Genomic DNA, 27,446 nt, shown 5'->3' on the forward strand with positions numbered 1-27,446 from the left:
ACAGTGACAGTGAGGCGTAGATGGCAGGTGAAAACTGGAAGCAGGTGCAATCAGTTGTTTCTGTCCATCACACAATGTGCACACCTGCACATCTGCAATTCAGACAACAATAGACGGTTCACTCTGCACACCTAATATCAAGATGCTGAACAGTTAATGATCAAACCGACCTTTTATAACCAACGTATCGACTGCGCCCATTTCCACATTGAGTCAAATTAGACCAGTCCAGGGGTGGATTTTGATGGTAATGCAAATGACAAAACAAAAGATTTAATAAACATAAATTACTTTATTAAATGGAAATTCATCAGTTACAACATACAAGAAATAGAAGTGAACACGCAAGCATGGTACAAAATAACACATCATCTGCACATTGCACTATAAAAACACTGCCATAAAATGTTTGGGAAAGTTAAAAATTCATCTTTGTGCTGTCCATTTACAGGTTTCTGATCACACATTAGTCAACCATGTCGCCATGGTGTAAACCATCAAAATATTTGGTCCCAGCCTTCTTGCATTTCAAACTGTTTGGCTCTAATTTCTACTAATACTGCAATCAATGTTTATTTTAAATCCACAAATACTAACTGAGGTAAAAAAAAAAAGGCACATTTTTGGTTTCAAAAGTCATACAATTTCAAGGCACAAATTCATTTACGTTACAAAATATGGCTTTGGCTGGTATTATTAACACTGTGGTAACCTTGAGTGCATGGCTTACATTGTCATTCATGTCGCAGCAGTGCTGCAATGTGAAGCTTCTTTGGACAGCATGGCTTTTCCTATCTCTGAAAATCATCAGATTAAAGAGAAGGTTTGGATGTAGACAAAATAGAGGCTTAAAGTGATCCTCACTGGTGAAAAAAGACTAACTGATGCCATTCTTTTGAGATGACATGCTTCCTCTTTTTTCTTAAGCAAACCAAGGGCAATGGAAGTCACCTGCTATCAGCCAGTGTAGGTCATGGCTGTAGCACCTGTTAGCACCTCATCTATCTACACCACAGTACCAGAGACAGCTGTGTGTGCATTTGCTTTTGTGTGTGAGACTGTGTGTGTATGTGTGTGTTTTGAGGAACGCTGAGAGATTTATTCCACCCATGCACCCCTACCTCTCAGCAGCTGTGTCTAAGCTATGATCCTGAGCTAGCTGGCACCAGGACAGAGACAGGAAAGAACACCTCTTGCCCCAATGAGTTCACTACATATTTGGTCTTTGGAATGGGCACAACAGCAATAAAGGGACTGATATCAAGTGAGTGTCGGCACTGCTCAGCTCAGATTTGGTCCAGCCTGAAGACCTCAGATGTTTTTTTCACAGAGGAGAGAAGCTAAACTGCTTGAAAAGTCAGATCCATTGTGAGGCTTGATTCCTTCCAGGTCTCTTAAAGAAGGCCACTTCATGTTCTTTGTGGCCTTACAGGTTGTCAACAGGCCAGCTGGGCTCGTGTAGACCCCCTCTCCAAGGCCACTACCCCTCCATTGCCTTGTGCTCTGACTGGGTACCCTCTGTCGCTCTCTGTGGTGTCTCACAACGTGGAGGAGCAGCACCCGGAGGAGCTGTGTTTCTGCAGCAGCGACATGCGGCTGAAGGTGCGAGAGCAAACGCCACACTGGTACTTCTTCACTTCGGCGTGAGTCTGCAGATGAGCCCGCAGGTTGGAGCGGTCAGCAAAAGCCCGGTTGCAGTGGGGGCAGGAGAACGGACGCTCACCTGGAAAGAGAAAAGGGAGTAAACATACATCACATTTGACACTCCTCATACAGTGACAACATCTCTGAGTGCACAAGGGCCTTCCGTTAACACCTCACACAAACACAGACACACACACACTCGGAAGATAGTGATGACGCACTGGTGGGGCCAGAGCCTGACTGAATTAGCATGATTCAATCAGAGCCAAATGAGATTAGCACGCTAACAAGTTGCTGCAGGTACAAAGTGCTCAGTGATAACAGAGAGCCTTCAGGCATTCTTTAATCCTTTTGTCACTCCTGAATCCCCAATCTGCTGTCTTCCCCAGGAGCTGTGATAAGATCATCAGCTGACGAGTCATTGTGGCCGGGACATTAAACACAATGAGTGATCAATGAGTGCAGAGTCTACAGAGGGCTTCCCTATGGGATCATGTCTGCTGATCAAGTGTTGAGTTCATCAAACTGATTGTCATGGATACCCTGCTCATGATGAACTGCTGACTGCTAATGACAGCAGCTCAAATGTTGATTTACAGCTTTACATCAACACCTACACTTGTTTCGTCACTCACGAATCAACAATAAAGGGGAAAATGTAGCAGATGAGGAGAGGGGTGTAATGCTGGAGAGAATGGGTCTTACCTGTGTGTGTGCGGATGTGGCCGCGGAGCAGCCACGGCCTGGAGAAAGCCTTTCCACAGGTGGTACACACACAGGGCAGGGTGTGTGAGCGGATGTGCATCTTCAGAGCCCCAAGGCTGGTGTACTCTTTGGGGCAGTGTTTGCAGAGGAAGGCTGGTCTGGCCGCTGTGACGGGGGCTTCCCTCTCCTCCTCCTCCTCAGGGGGACTGATATGAGGCATAACGCCGGTGCATTTCATCCGCTGGCGAGGGGCATACGTGTGTACAGGTTCAGGGCTCGGGGGGTCTGAGGTGCGTCCTTCATCCTCCTCTCCACAACTGCTGGCGCTGCTGCTGAGGCTGGACGGGGAGCTGAGGTCCAGGGGGCCTGGGGTGGCAGAGGGCTCTGTTTGAGAGGTGGGCCGATAGAGGGCAGGCAGGACGCTCAGGTCCCACACTAGACCTGTTGTGAAGCAGGTGGAGGTGCTGTCCGCTGATGAGAGCTCAGCGAAAGGATACCTCTCCAGAGTGTCTGAAGCAGAGGGGAGAGGACAGTTCAAATATACAGTCAGTATCAGACAGTACACAAAAAGTCCAATGATTCAATCACAGCACAGTACACACACAGTCACCATTTTAAATGTGTCTCAAACTTTCACTACTACATATGCTGTCTGTATTAATTTAAGAGATACATTCATGTTTTCCTCAGTATTTACTGAACACAAAGCTGGATCCACGGGAAGTTTTCATGGGCCGTTTCCTCCCACGTATTCACAAGGGCTTGTAACATGAATGAGGCTCTGTCTGGGTGCAGAAGGGGGGAAAGTGCATCTAACGGGCCCCGACTTGAACAGGGAGTAGCCGGGTTTGTGGTTGAACCAAAACAACACAAAACAGTGTTTTCCAAAAATGTAGCTACATGTAAGTTAAAAGTCGCAACTAAACTTGAGAAGACAGATGCTTTTAGATCGTTTGCGCACTTGTGGAAACACTTTCATAATTCAGAGAAGAAATAAAAAATATTCTCAACTCACCGTTCTGGCATTCCAGTTCACTGTAGTTTGGCTTTTGCTTCGCGAAGTACTTTTTGACCAAGAAAGACCGAGGCATTGTCCTTGTGAGTGTTAAGGAACTGTGCGTAAAAGTACCCAATGGTCGCGACACACAGTTTCTATAAGAACGAAAAGGGTAAATCAAATCCACGGGTCCGCAGGAATCAGGGAACTATGGTCCTATAGTCCACAAGTTAGAGCGGACTTGAGCAGACAACTGTGTGTGCAACTTTCCTGCAGAATGACTAAATACTGGCCTCTGTTCTGAAATACTCTGACACAGGCGGTAGGGGTGTGCTCGCCCCGAGGGCCCTCCCCACCTCCCGTATCACTGCTCAAGTGCGCAGGATGAAGCCTTCATGCCCACACACTTTACAACAACAAAAACAAGAGGCTCACAGCGTTAACACACGGGGATCCACTGGCTTTGACCTGCAGACAGGAAGAGGTGAAGGGACAGTAGCAAATTATTACAAAAAAAAAACCTGTAGATATTTGGAAATGTGATGATAAGCAGCACATCTGTTTAGTTAGTTCGGTTTTAAACACTACATCACCTATATGAATACAGATGTAAGGCCTTCCTGCTGTTGTGTGTTGAGAAACATTAGCTGTCCATTGCAGCTGCATAGAGATTAAAAGCCACATTCACACCTACACATGTGATCCAGTTCACCAGCAGCGTGTCTCTGGATCCCTTTGATCACTTGTTCTCATCCACTCAGTCCCTTCGGTGTTTCACTTTATTTGTGGAAGTAGAAATTAATGAGATACACAGAGCAAACCACGAATTAGCTAAATATATAACTACATTTATTTTGATCCCCTGTAAATATATGTGTTAACAAAACTGTACAGCAACACATTTAATAAAAGTATTGGTTATAGCATTTTTTCACATTTGTATAGTAATATTAATTCTGCATTTATAATCTTGACTGTTTCATTACTTTGCTTTATTTTTTATTTCCTTTTCATTTGTTTATTGTATGCTCAAAGCACCAAATTCCCCCATTCTGATTCTGAAGTGTTTATTATATTATAGTTTTCATGACACTGAAGGTATGAAGCAGTATTTCATGAAAACTATTGTTCTTAGACTGGCCCTCTGTCAGATGGTTACTGTGCCATTTAGCTGACGTCCCAGTGTCATCACACCTGACACACTTTATTTAATAATAAAAAAGCTACACCTTGATACCCTTGGTCCATAAAGCAACGTCAGCAGCCTAGAGTAACTCCACCATCTTCTGGAAGAAAGGGGGTAATGCCCCATCACCAGGTCATACCAATAAACACTGGGTGGCGCTGTGAATGAGGTTCCCAATCAGTCGAGAAGGTGTCCCCTCTGAAATGAGAGAAGACTGAAATGTGGCTGTACTTTGCCTCTGTCCCATAGGCCTTCTTGTTCTCTGATTCTGCAAACAGTAAAAATCAAGAGGCTTCATGAAATATGGACCACTCAGCTGCATTATGCTGTTGGGATTAAATTAGTGGAGATTATAAATTATACTAGTCCAACAAGACATTTTAAACGTATAAGAAATATACCAGCAACGATAGAATCATCAGAAATTGGACAGGTTGTTTTAAAGGATGAACAGGACGACTATAAACATTGTTGTTGTGGCAGAAATTATAATTTACAGGTGTTGGGTTTTAAAACACAGGAAAAAACACATTCTCTATCTCCTTGTGATGCAGAAGTTCTTTATCTGGGCATGCAATGTTCAGCCCTGTATATCTTGTGAGATACTTCACTCTATGCTGTGATACAAGTATGACGAAGTTTATGATATCGATGTGACTATAATGTTACTGCCTTATCTGGTATGTTACCCAAACACAGACTATATGTGTTCATGTTCTGTGTAAATGAGAACTGCCCTCAGCTCTGTGTCTGTCTCTCTAGCAGCCTGTGTACTTTTCTGTAAAAAATGCTCCACGGAGAAAAGCCAAAACTTGTTTGGTGTGTTATCTTTGTCAAACAACTTTCCCCTTAACATTGAAATGTGACTTGGCTGGGAACCGTAGGGTCGCTGGTTCAAGTCCCTGTGTAGACCATGTATGGAGCGTGGACTGGTGGCTGGAGAGGTGCCAGTTTATCTCCTGGGCACTGCCGAGGTGCTGTTGAGCAAGGCACCGAACTGCTCGGGGGGCTGGTCACTGGCAGCTCCCTCGCTCTAACATCTCTCCTTAATTGCATGTATAGGCCCTGTTTGTGCATGTGTGTATTTCGGGTCTCTGTGTGTAAGAGTGAAAAGTGAAAAAATTCAATTTCCCCGTGCGGGATAAATAAAGTAATTCTTCTTCTTCTTCTTCTTCTTCTTGTTCTTCTTCTTCTTCTTCTTCTTCTTCTATATAAGTATATTCGCTACTGTGTTCTACAAGTATCCTGCAGGAATACAATATTTCAGCAGGATGCATGCTTAGGGGGCCACAGTGTGAAGGTGATTTGGCAAAAATAAAGATCTTGTCATACAGAGAAGGCTACAGTTTTGGTATTACTGCTCAATAACTGTGGCTCAGCGATCATCACTGTGGCTGTAGGTTTATCTTTCTCTCCCTGATGTTTTTGTGGAGTGTTTCTGTCTTGAATGTATTGAAGTTTTCTCCCACATCCCAAAGACATGAAGGATATCCTATCTACATTGCCCAGAAGCCTAAAAGTGAATATGCATAAGCAACTAAAAAGTGTTTGCACTGGCATTTTGCTTGGGTGTGTGTTTTGTCTGATTTACAGTCAGATGAGAACAGGGTCATTTTGGGTTTGAGTTGAAATTTGAATAGTAAATGTCAACTAGAGCATTATAAGACACTTTCACAGAGCATCACTAATACTGACTGAAGTGTTAGATTTGACTCAAGTACTCACAGTAGGCCTTCTGCTACGGTACGTCTAATTCTGTCTCCATTATTTTATGATTTTCCAGCACTTTTATGTAAAGTTTGATCTGTTCTTAATTGTATCTCTGTTGCAGCTTTTGGGTTTTATTGTGTCTACACTAAAACAACATTGAAACATTGACTTTAATCATATTTATTTTGTCGACAGGTTCCACAAAAGTGTATTTTATGGTTAAAAGCAAAAATGTTAAGGTCATCTAACTTTATGAACTTGTATCACATTAATACAATGTGAATTAACCAGACTAAATTACTTCTGTTCAACGAGAGATATTTAAGTTTATCCAATCAAATTCAGTTGTTATAAGACGTTAATAATATATATACAGGCTACATATTTTACATATATATATTTTTCCTTTAAACATTTTATTCATAGATAAATTTAAGTTTAATTTATTAAAATGGGATTTCATCCAATTTATTCTAATTCTTGTTTGTCAACAGGTTCCACACAAATTAATTTCGTACACTCAACATATTTTTGTTATTTCCTTTATTCACCAATGTTCATTTAACATTTTGTTAAAGCACTTTGTGAAACACTGTTTTTCAAAAAGTGTTATACAAATAAAGTTACTATTAGTATTATTAAAAGAAGGTTTTCATTGCCACTGTGCGCAAGATTTCTGGATAAAAGTTGATTGAAGTTGCTCATGGAGGAATTGTTGTAAATGATAAATAAGCCATAGAGTGTGGTCTAGAGAGTTTATGTGTAACGTTATATAAATAAAATGGAGTTTAATTATTATTATTATTATTATAATTATTATTATTACTATTATTATTATTATTATTAGTATTACTATTATTATTATTATTATTATTATTACTATTATTATTATTACTATTATTATTATTATTACTATTATTATTATTATTATTATTATTATTATTAGTATTACTATTATTATTATTATTATTATTATTATTACTTTTATTATTATTATTACTATTATTATTATTACTATTACTATTACTATTATTGTTGTTATTATTATTATTACTATTATTATTACTATTATTATTATTATTATTATTACTATTATTATTATTATTATTATTATTATTATTACTATTATTATTACTATTATTATTATTATTATTATTATTACTATTATTATTACTATTATTATTATTATTATTACTATTATTATTATTATTACTATTATTATTATTACTATTATTATTATTATTATTATTATTATTATTATTATTATTATTATTATTATTACTATTATTGTTATTACTATTATTATTATTATTATTATTTTTATTATTACTATTAATATTATTATTATTTTATTTTTTTTATTATTATTATTATTATTGACTGTTACCAATCCACAAGGAGGAGCCAGAGTAACAATTGTTGAGTTTTTGTCTGTTATGGAAACAAAGGACAGTGAAAATAAACTCGTAAAAACTGCACTGATTAAAAGTCTGATAATGGATGTTTTATAAACACATGTCCATGATTATAAACAGGCTGAGCATCTCACTGTCTCCTGTCACAGTCTTCCCTAAGAGTATGTGGTCAAACACAATATTAAGGAGTAATCTGGTGTAGGTATCATTACTGTGGATAATCATCACTGATGCAGTTTGGACAGACGAGCAGACGAGACGAGAACCGGAGGATAAAGAGTGAAAAACACACCATGGAAAGAGTTTGAGAGTCGAATCAAAGCACAGGCTCATAAATATTAAGAGTCATAATAAACATATAAGGAATTACTATAAAGCAAAAGGAAAATCACAAAATGTGTTTGGATTTGTTTATTCAGTGGGATAAAAATGGCTTCTACTGTATTTGTTATTCCCCAAAAATTGAAAGAATGACATTATAAAATCTTGCACAATATTTCCCCCACTGATAGATTTGTTTTAAGGTTTGCAGATGAGGACAACAATTGTGAATAGACTGAAGATGAAACCATTATGCATTTATTCTGGGAGTGTCAGCGTAACTTTGGAGTTCTGGAAAAAAGTTGAAAGCTTTTTTAGCATTCAGTACGATCACTTAATTAAATTGGAAGCAAAAGACGTCATTACCTGTTATGGAAACAAAAACGATACAATACAATGGTTTGTCAACTTACTAGTTCTACAAGGAAAATTTCATATCCATAAAACTAAATTCTCCAAATCTCAGCCAAACTTTAATCCCTTCAAAAGTGATTTTAAAAATTATTTTGAGTCAATACAAATAATTAATAATAAGAAATGTAATTATACTGCTGATATATTACACAATTCTTTTTATTTAGGCCTTATTTATTTATTGTTTTATTTTATTCCTTTTTCATTAATTGTGTATTTTGTTTACTCTTAATTACGTCATTATAATCTAAGATTGTAATGTTTATTGAAAGGAGAATTAACTGCCTTTATATACATTATTTTCTTTGTCAAGTACGATGTCAATTGTTCCTCAATGTTTGTATATTATTGGTGAAAATATGCAAATAAAGTTGATAAAATTAAAAAGAAATAATAATAAAGCGCAGGCTCAGTCCGCGGCCTCTGATTGGTGGGTTCCTCCTGGTGGGCGGGGCCACGGGCGGGTCTCCTCTTGCCTGTGATTGGTTAAAAATTTGAAAACTAGAAGAACAACAGTCTGGGTTTAAAACAGGCTTTCGCTGGAAAACGCTCATGAGAAATTGAGATATTGACCCTCAACAGTGGTCTGGACCGAAACTAAGACCCACTAACGGCAGGTAAGGACACGGCTACGACACCGTTCATTTACAGATAAGCAAACAATAACACAGTTGTTATTTTGTGCCATTATTATCACAAAACTGCACCTGGTGTGGCGTTATACTGACTGTCATTGGTTGTCTCAGTGAAGCTTGGTTGCAGCCGTGGAAGGTAAGTTACAATGTCATATTAATGCAAACCACTGAGGACTAAGTTCACTAACTACGAAATCACTCATAACATGATTTCTGCTCATTCTTTGGCATGAAAGTATGGAGGTTAGGATTGATTTGGATAATAATGTTTAAATGGAAAACCTGTAATCCATAATACATCACAGTGTGCCAAATATGAATTTGTTGATGAGACATTTTCCTGGTTAAATAAAGGTTAAATAAAATAAACAACCTAACCATTTATTTGTAGTTGCTGCACTTATTGGCTTTGTAGGGCAGTGTTAATGATCCTGAAACAGTGAATTATATACATTTAAACTGAGTTCACTGAGTAGCAGAGTTTTTTTAATCAAATTAATTCCTCTTTTATGTCTGTGGTGTGAACATCATTGCATGACAGTGAGTGAAAACACAACACAATAGCACAATAACACCATTACAGTTTTGTGTGGATTGCAGAAATTAATTCATCAGTTATCAGTCAAATGCAAATGGTTCAACAGCTGCACGTCAGTCCACTGAAAGGTGCAGCCCAGGCTTTGCACTGACAATATTTTAGATTTTTAAAAAAGCCCCTCCCCCATATATCTAGAGACAGATGGACCCTAACAATGAAATTCTGGGGGAGTGGCGTGCATCTTTATTCAAACCTCTGCATTCAAAGAAATGTCATTGGACATCCGAGTCAGCTGACCCAGTTAGCTTGAATTTTGAAAAATAATAATGGAAGGATTGGTTTCCTGGCATCACGTTCAAACAGTCACAGAGGGATTAATGAAGACAGCAATGATTTGTGTGAACATGTATACGACTCCACAAGCCTATGTTTGTCTTGTCTTTAGCAGATAAAGAGCTTTCTGCTGAACAAAGAAGGGAAGGAAGAGGTGAACAACAACAACAACAGCAAAGACAAACACCTCAAAGGAAGACAAAGAGAAAAAAATAATGTTCAAAACGATCAGCCGTCTGCTTTTTGGGGGAGAGGAGGAGACCCCTGAAGACGTCAAGTCAGCAGAGGCGGTGGGAGAAGGGTGGCTCGTTGTGAGTCATCAAGGTCAGTCATGCTATTCTTAAATTAAGAATATCTGTATAAAATATTTGGCAATATTCAGTGTTAGCCTACATATTATCACAAGGATTCATTTATATTCTTAAATCATAATTGGGCATTTTATGCAGAATCACTCCCTGTAATTTCTTTGCATGCTTTGTTTAACCTTTATTTAACAGGAAGTCCCTTGAGTATAACGCTGCCTTCACGTGTCATGGAAAAGATGGTCCTTTCAATTTTACAAATGGAAATTACCAGCGCGTTGTGTTCAAGTGCGTTTGTTGTCGTAGTTAAATGAAACATGGCTGCCCCACAAATCCTGATGTTACTTGGGGAAAACCATTTTAAAGCGCCTAATTCATCCACTCCAGCAAAAAAGAGGATTTATCAAAACACAAACGATAAATAATTAACAGTATTTTTTATAGATCATGAATATAATATTCTTTTAAAGGACAAAAGAGGTCACTATTATTTCTGCTTCAGCTACATAAGCTTGGTCTACTCTTATCTGAAGCACATAATCTTCCCCACCAGCTCAAAAACAGTGTTGTAATAAAGTAGACTCTTGCGTTGCGCTTCGCTATGTTGAAAAGGTCAAAGGTTATCTCATCTCTGCATCTCGTGTATCAAAATATTCTACGAGCTTCCCAGTGGAAATTACCACATGAGGGGGGTATTCACGTGCAATTTTCAAATCGGATTTTGGTGTTAACCAATTTTCCAAAGAACGTGAAGGCTCTATAAAATCTCTTTTTCGAGGGAGACCTGGCCAAGATAGGTTAGGTTCTTTATTGTCACCAAGGGGATAATCGTTTTCACACAAGTTAGTTATTTTATTTCATAGCAGGCACAACACATGAACATCATATACAGATGAGTGTTATCTGTAGATGATGTCCATGTGTTGTGCCTTTTTGTATGCTGCCATGAAAAAAAAGAACTGACTTCTTCTCCTCTCCCCACAAATAACAAAAAGACCCTCTTCCCATATCCCCAGAACAACATATAGACATACAGACAGCAGATAACCATGATTTACATATTTTTGTTTCGTGCTGTGATGGCTGAGGGGACAAGCACGCCATTACACGGTTACAAAATGTGATGCTACTGCTATGATAGAGGTTTAAAGGTTCAGTAACTTTTATAGAAATATATTTTGGTCATGTTTGCTCTGTTTCTCAGCCTATATCCTGACAGATAATCTGTGAAAATACTTTACTCTGTCTCCTCCTGGAGCTCCTAATGGCGTCTGCTAGATTCGACAGCACACTAAAATATGTTTATGAATACATTTAATGGGAGAAACAATAAGCAGAAGCAATATAGCAACATAATCTTGATTCATATTTGATAAGCACTGTTTTTTCTGGAAATATTCATTCATTCATCTTCAACCGCTTATCGCGGGGTCGGGGTCGCGGGGGGGCTGGAGCCGATCTCAGCTGACATCGGGCGTGAGGCGGGGTACACCCGGAGCACCCGGAGAAAACCCACGCAGACACGGGGAGAACATGCAAACTCCACACAGAAAGGCCAAGTTACCAACTGACCTTGTTCAATAACTCACCTGTTACTTGTTCAACTACAGAACTGTGCATCTTATTATCATAAGAAGACTTTATTTTGTCCACAGAAGGACAATAATATACTTACTGTATACTGAATTATTGCCCAATTATATACCTTGTGTCTCCACAGAGGCAGTTTCAGCAGAGAACCAGGGTGCAGAGCTGACTGATGCCCAGCCATCAAACTCTTCTCTTCATGATGGAAACACAGTCTCAAACATGGACGCTGTCATCAGGTGAGGGAGCATGAGGAATCCTTTCAATAAAGCATTATCGGAATAAATTTGAGGAAGATAAATTAACTATACCAACAACACACCAAGACCAATATAAACATTGTGTTTAGCACAACTTCTTCTAATTCCTTTAAACGTCACATTAACTTATATTAATAACTCAGGCTGTTAGATTCACATACCTGCTTGTGTTTCGCTCCAGTGTGTTGGATCCAGAGCCCACTGTTCAAAGCAGCACCACTCAAGCCATCACAGGCTCTGTTTCTCAGCCTAAAGCTTTGGGACAATTGACAAAGTTAACCTGCATCCAGAAGACTCAGGCCTGGACTGACTCACACCACATGTCCCGTAACGCCATTCAGCGCCAGAATCGTGTTCGCCAAGGAGTCCAACATCACTCTTTCCACCTCCAACAGCCAGGACATCGCAACCTCAGCCACTGAGGCTCTGGTTGTAAAACTGCATCATACGTATTAAACACATACTCCAATGTACACAAGTCTTGTGCAGATTCAATCTATACATCTGATCTTGATGTAACCCACCACCACAGCACTACAACAGGCAGCTGCATTATAACTAGTACTGTAAATGGATTTGGAATGACGGCGTTCACCTCATGAAATGAGACGTTTTCTTGTTAGTGTGCATGTGGATTTATACATGTGGATGAGTGCAGCCTATGCAAAATGTATCCTGTATCATTTTTGTGTGCTGTAATCTGTGTATCAACGTGCATTTATTTACCTCTATGTAACTGGTTTAAAACCTTTTTTTTATACGGAAATAAATATGATGATTTTGCAGCTTGTGCTTTATTCATTCATTAGTCAAATGATAATTTCCAAACAACCTTGAACTGCTCACAGTTGACAGATAGGGATCTCATTGGCTGGGAGGTAATTGCACCTGCTGTGTTTGATTACATGGTCTGAAGAACTGAGTTAGTACAGTGAGGATGGATTTTTCTCCTGAAACAAAACTCAACAGTTAACACTCGGTTACAATAGTTTTGCTGGTTCATCTCAAGCGGCTGATGGCTCGTCACGGAGTGAATTCAACTGTGACTTGAATAAAAACTGTTGCGCATACAAGAATGGCCTAAATCGTTGAGAATCATAGCTCTCTCTCTATTTCTCTCCTGCTGATATAATCCTGGCGGGATGCTAATTTGCAATACTTTGTGTGTGAATCTCCTGATTAAATGTCAAGGATGGAAACAGACAGGATCTCTGGGTCTTGAGGAAAACAGGCTGAAAACTATTAAATGGCTCCCAAACCCAAAACATTTTTTCTATCATTAAAGGTCCTGTATCATGCTCATTTTCAGGTTCACGCTTGTATTTTGGGTTTCTAATAGAACATGTTTACATGCTTTAAAAAAAAAAACACATTATTTTTCTTATATACTGACTATCTGAATATACCTGTATTCACTCTTTGTCTGAAACGCTCCGTGTCTTTAAGTCAAGTTCTTGAAAAGTTCAGTCTGCTCTGATATGTCAGCATTTCTGGGTCTTCCACATCTTCGCTCCTGGTGTCTCTGCACCATCACTGCAGCCAGGAAATGACGAGCGATACTGTACCGGTTTCTTTCTACCTATATAGTATAGTTGTGTCATATAGGGAAGTCCTGGGGCATGTCATCGGGCATGTTTAGCTTCGATAAAACAGCAAAACTGACTGGCACCTCTGACACAACCACTAAACAACAGAAAACGTAGGCTAACTTAAAGTCTGTCGCACTGTTCACACCATTTCAAGGAAACATGTTGTTCAACCGGGAAACTAGCAAAACATGCACACGGATTTAAGATTGAACGTGCCCGGCGGCTCATTTAAAGGCAGTTTCTGAATATAAAATCAATCTTTCATATATATATATATACATATATATATATATAAAATATAATAGAATCACAGTATGATATAGCACCTGCTTTATGATAACTAAATAAAAACATGGAGATCTCACTTTTATAAATATGAAACCGTAAAGTCAAATGCCTTACCACAAATCTCTGCAGTCTATCATGGGAGGATGTGGTCACCAGAGCCGCTGCTGCTGCCAGAGAAGATTTCAATGTCTCTCAGTTTTGGTGAGTCAAACCATTCCTCTTTACATGCTCTCACTTAACCACTTACTCACAATATAACATGATGATGTCCCCTGAGGACGCCATAGCAGAATGTGAAATTCTACAGCTGTGGCCATATCAAAGGTAAAAGGTGAGCAGCTGTTGCAACGATTCGGGAACATGTTCCTCCCAAACGGCCATGCTCTGGTTCATTTCTGAGGATGTCCAGTCTGGCTGCAGTCCTCAAGGCTGGTCTGTCCAACTTCTATGATAGGAACTTCTCATTAGAGATGGAGGATGAGGTGAATGGATGCACACATTAAATTTCATTTAAAGGTGCGGACGTATGGAGGGGTCCTGAGCAGAGACAACATCAGTTAACTACAGTGTACGAGTGGAGCAGCCAGTGGAAGGCCAACACAATGGTAAAGACTAAACTTTGTTCAACAGTAGACTGCATGAATGTGTATATATTTTAGATATGTTCATTTATATTGTGTTGCTCTTGTCTTAGAATTTGTTATTCAGGTTCCTCCTCCCCCGTCTGCAGGTGCGGCTTTGATATCAGCGCTCAACCTTTTAGAGGGCCTCCATCTCAATGGCAACACAAAAAATGAAACACACCAGTGGTTGATGAGGTACTGGATTGCAAAGTTAAAATATCAGTTTGTTTTAAATATATTGCAGCCTGATTGAAATGGTAGGTATCTTACAGAAGAATTATATATGTTTTCCCATGTTAAGGCACCGAAAGGAGCTTTGGCTATGGCCAGTGGTTTGGTTGACCCTGAATACTCTTCGGTGATTGAGCTGCTCTCTGACATGCTGAGGTAAACAACAATAAGGCATCACTACTCTGCAGCTAAATATTATTCTCATCATACTGTAGATTAATCAGATGAATGCTGCATTAACATGCTCGTGGAATAGTCCCATTTTCAAAGTTGGGATGTGTTTCTTTTGACTGTGGTGTGTTCATTGATAGGGAGAATTACATTTTCCTTAGATAGTTTGGGTTTAATGTTCAGTCCTTGTGAGTATAGTGGGCTTCTGTTAGATTACTTTTGTGTCAGTCAGGCTGACCTGAAAACTCACTGGAGCCTGCCAAGGTCACGATTCCCTTGGTGCCTTAAATCTGACTCTGCAGGCTGCAAGATAGCTGCAGGGTTAAATGATAATGCTCACTTCATAATATCATGCTAATGCATTAAAGCCAATGATTTGATAGCACATCTCTTGCTATAAGCATCTGATCTTTGCTGTTTGAGCCTCAGTATTGAGTTAACTTAATGCACTACGTTGTGTTGACGACTCTTCTGTTTCTCCTTGGTCATGTAATTAAACTCCTTCAGCATCAGACATACAGGACTGGCATTTTGTTGTCTTTCTGGCACCACAACCAATTCTTCCCCTATCATCCATGAGCTTTAAGTCGTAATGTGAGTTTTTAAACAATATGTGAATAACTGGTTTCATACTGGTATGCTGAAACAGTTGCTTTATATTAGTTATTATGTCCAAGCATGACTGGATTATGCACCAGGCCATTAGGCCTAGTGCCCAGAGTCCTCTGACTTCAAGGCCCTATGGCAATTTAAAGAGTGATTTGACCACTAGGGTCCCTGAGCCAGGAGCTTGCATTTTACTAAGCCTGTCACAAGCAGGGCAACCTGGCAATCACACAGTAGCCACGCCCCAAAGCATCCCCTCCTTTATTGTCTATTTTTCTCTAAATGGGACCATCATTTACAAATGAACATCATACTGTATTGAAGATGACTTGAAACTAGATACTGAGACCATAAACTCATTAGGAAATGTTTACTGAGGTAATAAAGCAAGTAAGAAGCAGGATCATTTTCCTAATGAGTTCTATTCAAACTGAGTCGCCCCCTTCTGGAAATCAGAAAGAATGCAGCTTTGAGGCACATCAGCATTCATTGGCTTCACTTTTCAGACCTGGAAGCTCTGTCCATCTTTATCATACAGTCTATGGGCCTCATTGGACCATGATCTGGCCCTGTGTCCCAGAGTTGTTAAGTAGACCACTAAAACATTGCTTGATGTTGTGGCACTTCTAATTGCCTTAAGGAATGAGCGAATAAATCCAGTTGTATACTGTAAGAATTCAGAGTACAAATTAGTTATTTTATCTGGACACTTTCTCCTCCAAATCTATCTGACTTCTTTTGACTCTTTGGGTTCAGTCGTTCCCGGTCCAACGCGGAACATAATGTTTCCCATCAGGCCCAAATAAATTGAACTTTAGCAATGTCATGTCATGGTCGGGGGGGATGTTTTCTGCAGCAGGAGTTGGGCCTCTTGCACAGCTACATGGCAGGGTGAATGCAAATGTGTATGTGAACCTCCTTCAGCAACATGCAATACCTTCACTGCAGTTGTCTCCCAATCTGCTGCAATGTTCATGCAAGATGATGTCCCCTGTCACACTGCAAAACGGGTGAAGTTCCTTGAAGCGAAGAATATTGAAACAATGAAATGGCCAGTCCAGATCTAAACCCCATAGAGAATCTCTGGAAAATCTGTGGCAACAAAGTGATGTCTAAGAAACCAACTACAGTTACCGAACTGTGGAAGAGACTGAAGAAGAACGGACCAAGATCAAACCAGAGCAGTGTGAGAAACTAGTGATGTCCTGTGGGCGCAGATGTGCTGAAGTCATTCAAAGCAAGTGAATAGAAAGTGTAGAGGCCCTTGCTCTACACTTTTTATTGATTTTTAAATCCCACAGCCCGAAGAAAACATTGTTTAAATCTTCTCTTCTGACACAATGGTGACTGTTCTCTAATTTTGCTCACAGCTTTTTTTTTCTCCACAAAATAATGTTCTTTTGTTGAAGTGCCTTGGTTATTTAATAAAACATGCTAGTACAGCAGTGGTAAAGTCACAGTGGATATATAATAACATTAATTCAGAATAAATCAAGTATTAATAATGTGTTCTCTAATTTTGATCTCCAGTGTACTAGTTGGACAAGATGATTAGGTTACCAGGACAGAGGCTCATAATCAAAGGAAAAACAGGATCTACATGATCAATCAGATGCATTGTTTTCATTACAACGCCAATTACTGCAAATGTGGCTGACTGAAGGTTTACCATACAGTATGTTGTTTAACCATTTCCTTTGTCAGCTGACAGGGAAATGTATCCATCACAGAATATATATGAACAAATTATTTAAGCAGAATTATAAACTGATATGACACCTGACTAGTCATCAGAATTAACACTAAAATATATATTTTCTAGCTAATCAAGGTCACTGTGTGGACGGTTAAAACCTGATACCATATTGCAAATTACATGCTAGCATATTTTGCTATGCAATATGAAATGTGATTTAATAAAAAGTTTATTACCATCAACCCAACATTTACTTTTGTATGTTCTGTTTCTGCATAATATTACACCGGTTCAGCACGTTGTGTTTTCAGACTTTCTGAGTTGTTGTTTTGACTTGAGGCGTGCTCACGTGAATTTCCCCAGGCAGAAAGTATTTTTTTCTGATTTTCCAACACCACATGAATGCAGCATATTTTCTTGAGTAATTGATGATTAGAAATAGCCCAGTGATGTTCAGTTTACTATTAAATATGACAAAGAAAAAGCATAAACCAGAGAACAGTGAGAATTTTTCCTGTTCAAATCACTAAAATGGTTAAATGTCTCAATAATCACTGCATCAGTCACTTTGTTGAATTTGTCAATTTTCTCTCTGTCCTTGCTGAACTCAAGCTGAGTCAAGCTGAAGTGCTTCGCCAGAGGATCAATTCTTCACATTACTCCGCATCCAAGTCCATTGTCCACTCCTTAGACAGACAGAGCCGACGGCTGGACAAGTGGTAGTCATGCGACCAGATGGCCTCATTGTGTCAGTTGTAAGGTGGTGGTGTTAGTCTGACATAAGTGATCACACCAAGAGGATATGTGTGGTATGTGCTGCTGGGCACACTGACATTCTTTTATCTTATCTCTTGTCTTTATCTTGCAGCTCCTTGAGCACGCCATTCGGGAGCAGAATCATAACACGGTCAGGCGTTATTCTCAACAGTCTCAGGCTGGAGAAAAACCAACCACGTGTATTACCATTAGAAATTTCACTCAATAATATATATATTTTTTAAATATGACTCACAATATGGCTCGCTGGTTTGTTATTTGTGCTACAGAAAAGAAAAGAAAAGAGTCTGGCCAGGGAAGAGGCCACTATCATCTCTCATGCCCATAATAGTGGTGCCAGCTTGGCATAAATGTGCGGTCTACATGGCACCAAGCTGTTCAGGTGGACAACAGAGTTTCAGTGTGATCACTTTACATTGTAGAGGTTTGTATTCGGATTCAGTGGAAGATGTTAGAAGTTTTAATACAAAAACATTTACAATTGAGACGTTTTGTGTGTTTAAGGTGTTAATCAGTGCACTGTCGTTCCATAAAGAGAGAAATGACAGCCTCCCCTGACAAGACTCCATCCCCACCATCAGCCAAACAGACATCTTGTTGACCCTAAGTTGACCTTTGCGTTTATTTGTATTATTATTAGTCATTTTTTACATTAGTAATTTCCTACTTTCCTAACTCTGCCACCACAGCTGAGTTTCCAGAAGAGAGGGTGCAGATTTTGCATGAAAAAGGCCTCGAGTGAAGACAAACTCTGTTGGGGGGACCCTGAGGAACAAAGATAACATAACGGCCATAACAGTACCTCACTTATTAAAAAGCTTCTTATAGTTTTAGTGTTCTCGATTTTTTTCATAAAAAATATTCCAAGAGCATAAGAAATAGTATATGGATAAAATCTTGCAAGTGTTTGTTGTTGTGATCACCAGCCAGCAGAGGGCAGTCCTCCAACAAGAACTTTCTACTTTACAAAAAGGTCTATTCAAAAGAATGGTCTCTAAAGGATTAAAGGAATTACTCCATCATACTTGAGCTCAAAACTGATTTTTCAAAAAGTACAGGGACATCCAACAAAGGTTTCATGCTGGCTGAGAACACATGGCTCCTGTACATTTGCATGCTGGTGAAAATGATGACTGTTATGTAAAGATTCGCAGTCAAGATACTGTCAGACATCATGCATACCAACTGCTTCACATGGTAGGACGCCATGTCACATGTTACGTCTGCATGCAGACAAACATGTCACTCAAAGAATTGGTTACTGTAAACATTGTTCTAAATGTGTTTCGTAAGATGACACTGAAGCCCTTAACAAGAAGAACATTGGGACTTGTTGTCATCTTAATATCAAATCATAAACAGTGCATTGACAGGACAGGAAGTCAAGAGTCAAATGTGATGATATGGAGGATAAAATATGACCCTATAAACCTGAGAACTATATGCATTTACCTCACACTGGAATAAAGTGATAGATGTTGAAACGCAGTAGTCTAGTTTGAGTGAGTTTACTGTATCTGTGCAATGTCACCATCATATTAATGAGCAGTTGTTGCAGGTAAAATTAACAGCAAGTATTAGTTTAAAGACAGTCAACAATACCTTCCCCTTTCTCAACAATATCCTCCCATTTCTTATCAAATCAGTCATGTAATGTTACAGAAATCCATTAGAGAGCAGTTTAAGAGGCGGAGAAGCTGGGAGCTGCCAAGTGGGCGTTGTCGGTCACACGCAGGTCAGTATTTAACCGCGTGCAGAGGTACCATCCCACGGTGGTGGAAGTGAAGAGGAACAGGTTCATTGTCGCAGTCACCTGCTTGTTAATTCATGTTTCAGCAGTAATCGGTCACGGAGTATTTGCTCTTGACAAGTAAACAGTAAGTAAGATTTTCTATTTTGAAGGTGTAACTGACTCTCTAATGGATGTGAGTGAATACAGATGTGTTAGAGTAACGTCTGTGTGTTATTTAAAGAGGTCGGGTATCCAAGTGCGCTCTCTTTCGGGGACGTATAGGAGTTGTGTCACAACAGGTTGTTTGAATAGTAGGGAAATGGGAGATGGAGCAAAGGGTCTCAGGTGGGAATCGAACCCGCGGCGGCAAACTTTCAGCCTCTGTATAAGGGATGCCTGCTCACCAGTGAGCGGCGTTCATATTTAAGTATTTATATATAATATTTGTATACATTCTTACAATGTTACCGGCTCATTTTATATACTAGTTAGTAGGAGTAACCCCAAAAGGGTCCCATGTACCCCGGTCGCATAAGCCTCTACCTTCGCGGATTTAATTCAGCTTTATCATTTTGTTAGGGCTAGAGGTAAGGGTTAGGGTTAGGATGAGGGGCAGGGTTAGGGGGTAGTGCTAGGGTCTACATAAGCCTGTTGGCCGGGGTATTCGGTACTGATTGTGGAAAAATAACGCACCGGGGAACATGGAAAAGGTCCGATGTTCCCCGGTCACAACAACGCGGTGGACATAGGTGCGCTCCCCGCCTCATGCTGTAATGTCTGTATTTATTTTTCACTCTTCTCCCAACTTTGTAATTAGCTTAATTTGCCTTAACTACAGAGTATAATGCGGGCCACTCCTGTTGTATTGTTACAGGTTCAGTGAGAATACCTTCTTCACAGACAGGTGGACATGGAGCCGAGAACTGTCCTCAAGGAGAAGTATTTCATCGTGTTACGTGGGAAGTCGAGGAAAGGCTTCTGCCGAGGATGTATCGGCCGTGTGGAGGCAGAGGTGCAGCCCGGAGAGCTCATGGGGCTGCTGTACAGCGGCGGCAGCAACGCAGGAATCCCCAAGAGCGGAGGCGCCGTGAGGAGGGAGGACACTTACCCTCTGACCCGCCACCAGGCCCAGCTACTGCTCTTCGTTTCCCCCGCGAGCAAACGACTGGAGCTGCTGTGTAACCCCCAGCTGTTCTCGGCTATCTGTGAGCTGTCTCAGGATGACCTGGTGGTGGTCAAGCACAAGAAGGGACACCTGCCAGGGCTGGTGAAGAATCTGATGCAAATAGGGAGGAAGGAGAACAAAGACGACCTGCACATGCTTGGGTTTGAGGTGGAGTTTGTGGTGCGTAAAGTTGTTGTTGTTATCCCACACTTTGATGCTGAAAATAATAATAACCAAAGTAGTGAAGGCTGATTTTATATTGTTTCTCTAAAGCTTATAATTGCACACTAATTTACCTCAGATGTGAGACAAGGATGCCCATATCTGTCCGGGTGATCTGTGTGCCTTTATGCAAACTTATCAGTCAAGAGATTGTCAGAGAGATGCCTAAAATGCACAAGAGCGCTTATCTGTGTTCTGTACATAAGAGTGTCTGATTTCTTTTTGTCTTCCTTGTAGGACACTGATCACAACTTGTCTTCGAAGAAACCTACTCCTCTGCCTCTGTTCAGTGCCGCAGATGTCATCCAGGTGGTCCCATCTTACTCTGTTCCTCTCGGACTGCAGTGGAGAGACGGACAATGTGAGGGTAAGTAAACTGGTCAGCCTCTTTCAAAGTCAACATGTAGCATTTCTTAACCATAAGATGCTACAACCAAATCCCTTTTTAAATAAAGATAATATCCTGTGTTGGTTCAGAGAACAATATTCAGCCCCCTCCAATCAAATCCTGCCATTGAAGGTTTTCAGAAAACACCTGTAAATCCAGAGTGGGCGCTGAAGAAGTGATATAAGTACACACCTTGAAAAACTGGTTCTGTTGGTCTGGAATGTAAAGCATCAGATTCATCACATGGTCTGGCGTATCAGCACGTTGTGAACTCTGAGCTGTCTACATACCTCATATGTACCCTGTGCTGTGTTAGCCAGAGGTCAATGTGACGAGGCAGCATGTGACAAACCTGAAAAAAAAGGCTGATTTTCTAATCATCCGCCTACACACACCCTCCATACCTCTCCGCAGGTCTAAACAGAAAAGCGGTGACGCGCATCAATTCCATGCCGAATATAGGATCTCGTGCGCGACAAGTGAAGGAGAGTCATGTGGAGCAGAGTGTCGCCCAGAGCCAAAGTTCAAGCACATCTCGTGTGCCTTTGGAGGTGGGATCCATGGTGGAGGTGGTGTCCAACTCAGGGATCACAGTGTACGGGGTTGTCCAGTGGCTGGGGGTCCCTGGAGGGAAGACCACAGAATGGGCTGGGATTGAATTGGTGAGTGACTAAAATTTTGTACAGTTATGTTTTCTGTCAGCTTTAGGCATCTTACCCAACACTTGATTTGGTTTTCATTTTGTCAGGACTATGAGGTGAACGGCTGCTCCGATGGGACGTACGGAGGCCAGAGGTATTTCTCCTGCAAAGGAAACAGGGCATTGTTTGTTCCCGTCACAAAGTGCAGCCCTGATGGCAGGTTCTTATTCTCTTCTACATCAAGGGAAACCACCAAACCCGACACATCCACAGGTTAGACACTTCTCCCAGTTCTGTGGCACACTCATACACAGGCAATTCAAACCAGTATCACATTTTACATGTACAAAATAAAATAATGCTTCAGCTTGACTTGACATCCTCCAGAATAGTGTTTTGTCAGTATGTTAAGCTTTACCGTAAAGCTTTAGGGATGGATGTTTTTCATTCCTCTCATTGCCTGTCAACTTACGTGTCAAACTGGGTTGTACACAAGTGAGAAACAGACTTCATTTTCACACCCTTCTGCCTCTGGCGATATTTGATGAAGATAAATAATATAAAGAAATCTGAAGCAATGAACAGTTTGTCTTTTTATCAGTGGAGCATTTCTGACATTCCTATGAACTTCCTGCTTTGGGAAAGCAATTAATTATTATCGTGAAGAAATGTTTGAGTGTCCAGTTGCCTGGTGAGAAGCTGCTGCAGAATACTATGTTTTTCAAACCTATTGTTTCCAGTGAAAAGACGATGACGTCTGTGCACCATTTTAATTGGAACATCTGTATTTGTGTGTCTGCTTGCTGTTCTCAGTTGCTCCCTTTGATGACTCAGGGGAGGATGCACCACCTATTCCTGAAGCAGATGCCTTGTCTTTGTTAGTGGGAAGAATGAAAGGGATTCAGGGCCACATCAACTCCTGTTACCTTGATGCCACACTCTTCAGGTGAAACCAGTTTGCCAGCCCTCAGGTTGATTGTCAGGTAGCACACTGCTCTAAACAGCACAGCTCAGATTTACTTTAAAGCAACTACAAGGAACTTTGATTTTGTGTTGATTTTGCATGCATTTGTTCTGGAAGTGAGTTTTAAACACAGCCGTTTGTAGGATACATAGCAGTTGTGGTAATGTAAGATTAAAGTTTGTGTTAATAGCGTTCATACACTAGGTTACATGTAAGTTGTTCGGTAATAGTCATTTTGTAGATAAAGCTATCAACATTCCCTCGTAATATCATGTCTTTGTAATAATACCCCAACAGTCTCACACAAGTCTCACACTGCCAGACCATTTCTGCAGCACTGTGGGTTATGATCTGGCTACACCAGCTTATCATTCTGGGATAGAAGAAAAAATACTTTGGCTTGTTTGTATTTATTTAAACCAATCACATTTGTCTTGGGTGGAGCTAAGCGGACGGTGTCGTTGCAGAACAGATAGCAGAAGAGGCCTAAGGGATGTCAGGCTTTATTCCAGCACTTTACATCCAGTGAGCCACTAAGTTATATTAAGCCTTTGTTTTAGCCTCCCTGTAAAAAAAAGGTGAGCTCCCATTAAAAGCCATGGCATAGTCGGCAAACTGCCCCAGTATCAGTCAAAAATAAATATCCCTGCTTCCTTTTTTAGCTGGCTAACATACTATGCACTGCAAATATAAACATGGGTTCTTCAGGTCTGTGTGCAGAACAGTTTTTTGTTTTTTGTGGCGAATCTGACCCGGGGACAAGCATTAAGAATAACTGTATTAAAATAGACTATCTTCTCGCAGATGGTCTCGTTTGCTTAATTAGGTCATATAGAGACATGTTTCATAACCAGTTTAAAAACTCCTTGTAGTTGCTTTAATCTCTCTTTATCTGAAGTAATTTTATTTAGAGATCATCATCATCTGAAATGAGCATTGTGAACTTTATTCAGATAAGTGCTGACAAGATAAAACAATGTTTTTCTCTCTCTGCAGTTTGTTCGCCTCATCTGTGATCCTGGATGACATCTGCCAACAGCCTGCTGACACGGAGCGACCCATAACTTGCACTCTTAGGAAAATAGTCAATCGTTTGCGCAGGTAAAAGCACTGTCGAGACTTTATTTTTCTAACCCCTTGCATTATCATCTACTCTGCAAAACAAGAACAGTGTGACCTTTTACAGTCTTAACTGGTAAACAAGTACTCTCTGTCTTTAATAATATGGACTCTTTAAACACTACCTAAAAGTACACATGCAAAACGTTCTTACATAAGAAGGTGTGTCTTTGTGTTTGCTCTGATTGTGTGAGTGTATTCCAGCGTATGAGTTCTTTTGTTTGCCTACTAATAGCTAATGTGTTTATTGCAGACAAGGGTTCGTGCCCGCTGAGAGTGTGATGAACTTCCGTAAACAGCTGGGCTGTGACACTTTCCGAACAGAGGAAAAAGGTACAAACCCTTATCGTGCAACATGCATTGTTAAAAATATCCAATAGACTGTCTTTCGTCGTTGCAGCACAACATACTGAAACCTACTGTTACAGTTCTGTTTTTAATTGCTTAACTTCACTGCAGACCCAGAGGAGTTCATCTCAGTCCTCTTTCAGGAGGTGCTTTGCATGGAGCCACTGCTCAAGCTCAGGTAAGATCTCAGCCACCCAGTGTTAAATATTCAGTCCCATTTGACTGTGTTAAGTTACTGAAATGTGTCTGTTTCTCTTTTAGATCAGGACAAGAAACATGTCAGGGTGCCTACACTTTCCAGATCTTTCTAGAAAAAGAACAGATGGGACAGATGCCCACTGTTCAACAACTGCTGGACACATCCTTCCTGTCAAGTGACCTCAAGTTTGAAGAGGTGAGTGTGTGTTTGTGTGTGTGTGTGTGTGTGTGTGTGTGTGTGTGTGTGTGTGTGTGTGTGTGTGTGTGCTCCTATAGGCTACATCCAAACTGCTATTTTTTCACACAAGCATTTTAGCTCTGTATCAGAAATCTCTATCCATATCAAGTAACCCCAATATGGCCTTTCCTATTCGTCCTTCAGATGCCGTCCTGTCTAATGGTGCAGATGCCGAGATTTGGAAACAAGTATAAGATGTTTTCTCACATCATCCCCTCCACTGAGCTGGACATCACAGATCTCCTATGCAACTGTGAGGAACAGACATAGTCGTCGCTGATTTATAATCATAAAGGATGTGAAATAAACTACCTCTTAAATGCAATGTGTTTGAAGAGCTTAAAGATTCTTACAGATCCCCTACTTTTCCTAACAGCTCCAAGGGAATGCTTCATCTGTGGGCATTTGGCAGAGTACGAGTGTCTTCAGTGTCTACCAGACCGCAAACTGCAGCCAGGGAGAATAAAACAGTACTGCTCTACCTGCAAAACACAGGTAAGCCAGACGGTCATTTTTAGGAAGTCAATTTTCTCAGATGTATAAAACGCATAAAACTTTCTGTGTTTTCTTTAAAGGTCCATACCCATCCCTCGCGGCACGGTCACTCCCCCAAAGCTCTAGCAGTCCCAGCAGATGTAGCCTCTGATAGGCAGGTGTCCAGGCACGTGATGCAGCTGTCGGCTGTGCTCTGCATTCAAACAAGCCACTATGTGTCCTTTGTCAAATACGGCCCAGATCCACACTCCTGGATTTTCTTTGACAGCATGGCAGACAGATGCGGTAAGACCTATGGTTTATTTATTGGAATTAATAGGTTGTTTCCTGGCTTTAGTGGCATTCTCATGTTCGTGCAAACTCTGCCCTGTTTTTCTATGAAGTGGTTATCCATGACCGCCTTATTTTCTGATAAAAGTTTCCTCGACAGTTTTGGATAAAGCCGCCCTCTGACGTCCATGACTGGTCCTTATCTCTTTCTTCAGCTGATGTCTAATCTTTCTTTCAGGTGACGATCAGCTTGGGTACAACATTCCTGAGATCAGAGCTTGTCCGGAGCTGGGTGACTTCCTGTCCCAGCCGGAGGAGGATCTGGCTTTGTCTAACCCCTCCCAGGCTCCTGAACTAGTGCAGCGGTTGCTGTGTGACTCCTACATGTTTTTATACCAAAACCCAGCCACGCCACTTTCAAAGCCACGCCATCAGCCCCCGGTTTCAGAAAGAAGACTTAGTGAAAACACTGAGTTAGTTAACCCTGAGATGAGAGAAACAGGGTCCGTTCCAGAAACAGAGGTTATTTAAACTCTGGGTCGGTTACCATGGTGACTTTGCAAACCTAACCTGCGCAATGGCTCAAACCCTGAGTTTCTCTCTGTCTCCTCCCTCTTACAGAGGCGAAGATGCTGTTTCATTTCCTCAGTGATTTAGTCCGTATCATAGCACATTAATTAGCGGAGGTTTAGTGTGTGTCAAACAAAATCCTGGTTGGATATCAGTTTGTTACGCAGAAGAATCTAAAGCTACTGCTTTTTATGCGCTGCCAGTCATGTCTTTAGCTGTTTTTGCCCTCACATTGAAATATTCAATACAACTCAGAATAAAACCTACATGTCCTTTTTCCATGTGACTCTACAGACGAGACAGCTGTCAGTTTGTTAGAGCAGTTCCACTAAAACTCAGATTTATCACATAATGATAAATCTGAGTACCACTTGTAAAAACCGTCTCTATCACTCTGTGATTGGTTGCACCGATGGAAAATAATTCCCATATTATTGGAGATTATATGTTAATATTTCTGAGTGAGCAGGATCGTGGTGCAGCTACAGAATGTAGTAAAAATAAATCGTCTGAAAGTTTTTCACTGACTGTGTTTAAATTGAGTACAGTGCAGTAAAGCCACTGAATGCTGTTGATCCAAAAAGATGTCTAACATTTAGATCCACTGTTCATCTGTTCACAGTAAAACCTCAATGCCTTTTTAAGTGCAAATCACTAAACGCATCATGTGTTAACGTATTAGCACTTTTCCCCACTCTGACTCAAGCTCTTTTCTCTAAAGATAAATGTGGACAGTCCGCAGATACATGTGTTCATATCTCCCTTTCCTCTGGATTAACATGGAGGCTCTGTCTTTCATTTACCTGCTGCCATGCTGTATTATAGTTTTAGAGCTTATGAGTTTTTATCTCAGGATTAGTTAACTAAGATTTCAGAGTTTTTAAAACCTGCTTTCTGAAACAAGGCCCAAGAGTCTTAAACGCATGTGAGGACGAGGACACAATGTTCCCATAACAGTGCCTTATAATCTTGCACTTCTACTTAATCAGCAAGGTTTGTGTTGGGTATTTCTTCCAAACAGCAGGAACTTAAACGGATGCTTCTAACGTCATGGGGGAAATTGTC

At 40.4% G+C, this 27,446-nt stretch overlaps 3 protein-coding genes and 1 pseudogene across 4 annotated transcripts; 3 read left to right on the plus strand and 1 right to left on the minus strand.

Moving 5' to 3' along the window:
- Nucleotides 1-347: 347 nt before the first annotated feature.
- snai1a (snail family zinc finger 1a) lies at nucleotides 348-3,611 on the minus strand. Its single transcript, XM_083938866.1, has 3 exons — nucleotides 3,365-3,611; nucleotides 2,350-2,859; nucleotides 348-1,723 (listed from the first exon to the last, which is right to left on the minus strand). The coding sequence occupies exons 1-3, from the start codon at nucleotides 3,438-3,440 to the stop codon at nucleotides 1,539-1,541; spliced, it is 771 nt and encodes a 256-aa protein (XP_083794992.1). The 5' UTR covers nucleotides 3,441-3,611; the 3' UTR covers nucleotides 348-1,538.
- Nucleotides 3,612-8,965: 5,354 nt separating this feature from the next.
- On the plus strand, nucleotides 8,966-12,557 carry tp53inp2a (tumor protein p53 inducible nuclear protein 2a). The gene is made up of 4 exons (XM_083939060.1): nucleotides 8,966-9,009; nucleotides 10,014-10,222; nucleotides 11,924-12,029; nucleotides 12,232-12,557. Exons 2-4 carry the CDS (start codon nucleotides 10,114-10,116, stop codon nucleotides 12,470-12,472), a joined length of 456 nt encoding a protein of 151 aa, XP_083795186.1. The 5' UTR covers nucleotides 8,966-9,009; nucleotides 10,014-10,113; the 3' UTR covers nucleotides 12,473-12,557.
- Nucleotides 12,558-13,669: 1,112 nt separating this feature from the next.
- LOC310965878 (glutathione hydrolase 7-like) lies at nucleotides 13,670-18,773 on the plus strand (annotated as a pseudogene). The gene is made up of 9 exons: nucleotides 13,670-13,749; nucleotides 14,057-14,128; nucleotides 14,460-14,532; nucleotides 14,622-14,745; nucleotides 14,852-14,937; nucleotides 17,946-18,014; nucleotides 18,123-18,210; nucleotides 18,311-18,455; nucleotides 18,721-18,773. The product of its transcript is annotated as a glutathione hydrolase 7-like (transcript).
- A 2,020-nt stretch (nucleotides 18,774-20,793) lies between these two features.
- Nucleotides 20,794-26,713, plus strand: cyld2 (cylindromatosis (turban tumor syndrome) 2; the record flags this gene model as incomplete). The annotated part of the gene is made up of 14 exons (XM_083939629.1): nucleotides 20,794-21,108; nucleotides 21,388-21,517; nucleotides 21,953-22,200; nucleotides 22,287-22,452; nucleotides 22,993-23,125; nucleotides 24,140-24,244; nucleotides 24,516-24,595; nucleotides 24,722-24,788; nucleotides 24,872-25,004; nucleotides 25,191-25,299; nucleotides 25,423-25,541; nucleotides 25,622-25,826; nucleotides 26,050-26,184; nucleotides 26,676-26,713. The coding sequence occupies 14 exons, from the start codon at nucleotides 20,794-20,796 to the stop codon at nucleotides 26,711-26,713; spliced, it is 1,983 nt and encodes a 660-aa protein (XP_083795755.1).
- Between the last annotated feature and the right edge of the window lie 733 nt (nucleotides 26,714-27,446).

Source organism: Echiichthys vipera, assembly GCF_963691815.1.
Source record: "Echiichthys vipera genome assembly, chromosome: X".
Taxonomy (NCBI): domain Eukaryota; kingdom Metazoa; phylum Chordata; class Actinopteri; order Perciformes; family Trachinidae; genus Echiichthys; species Echiichthys vipera.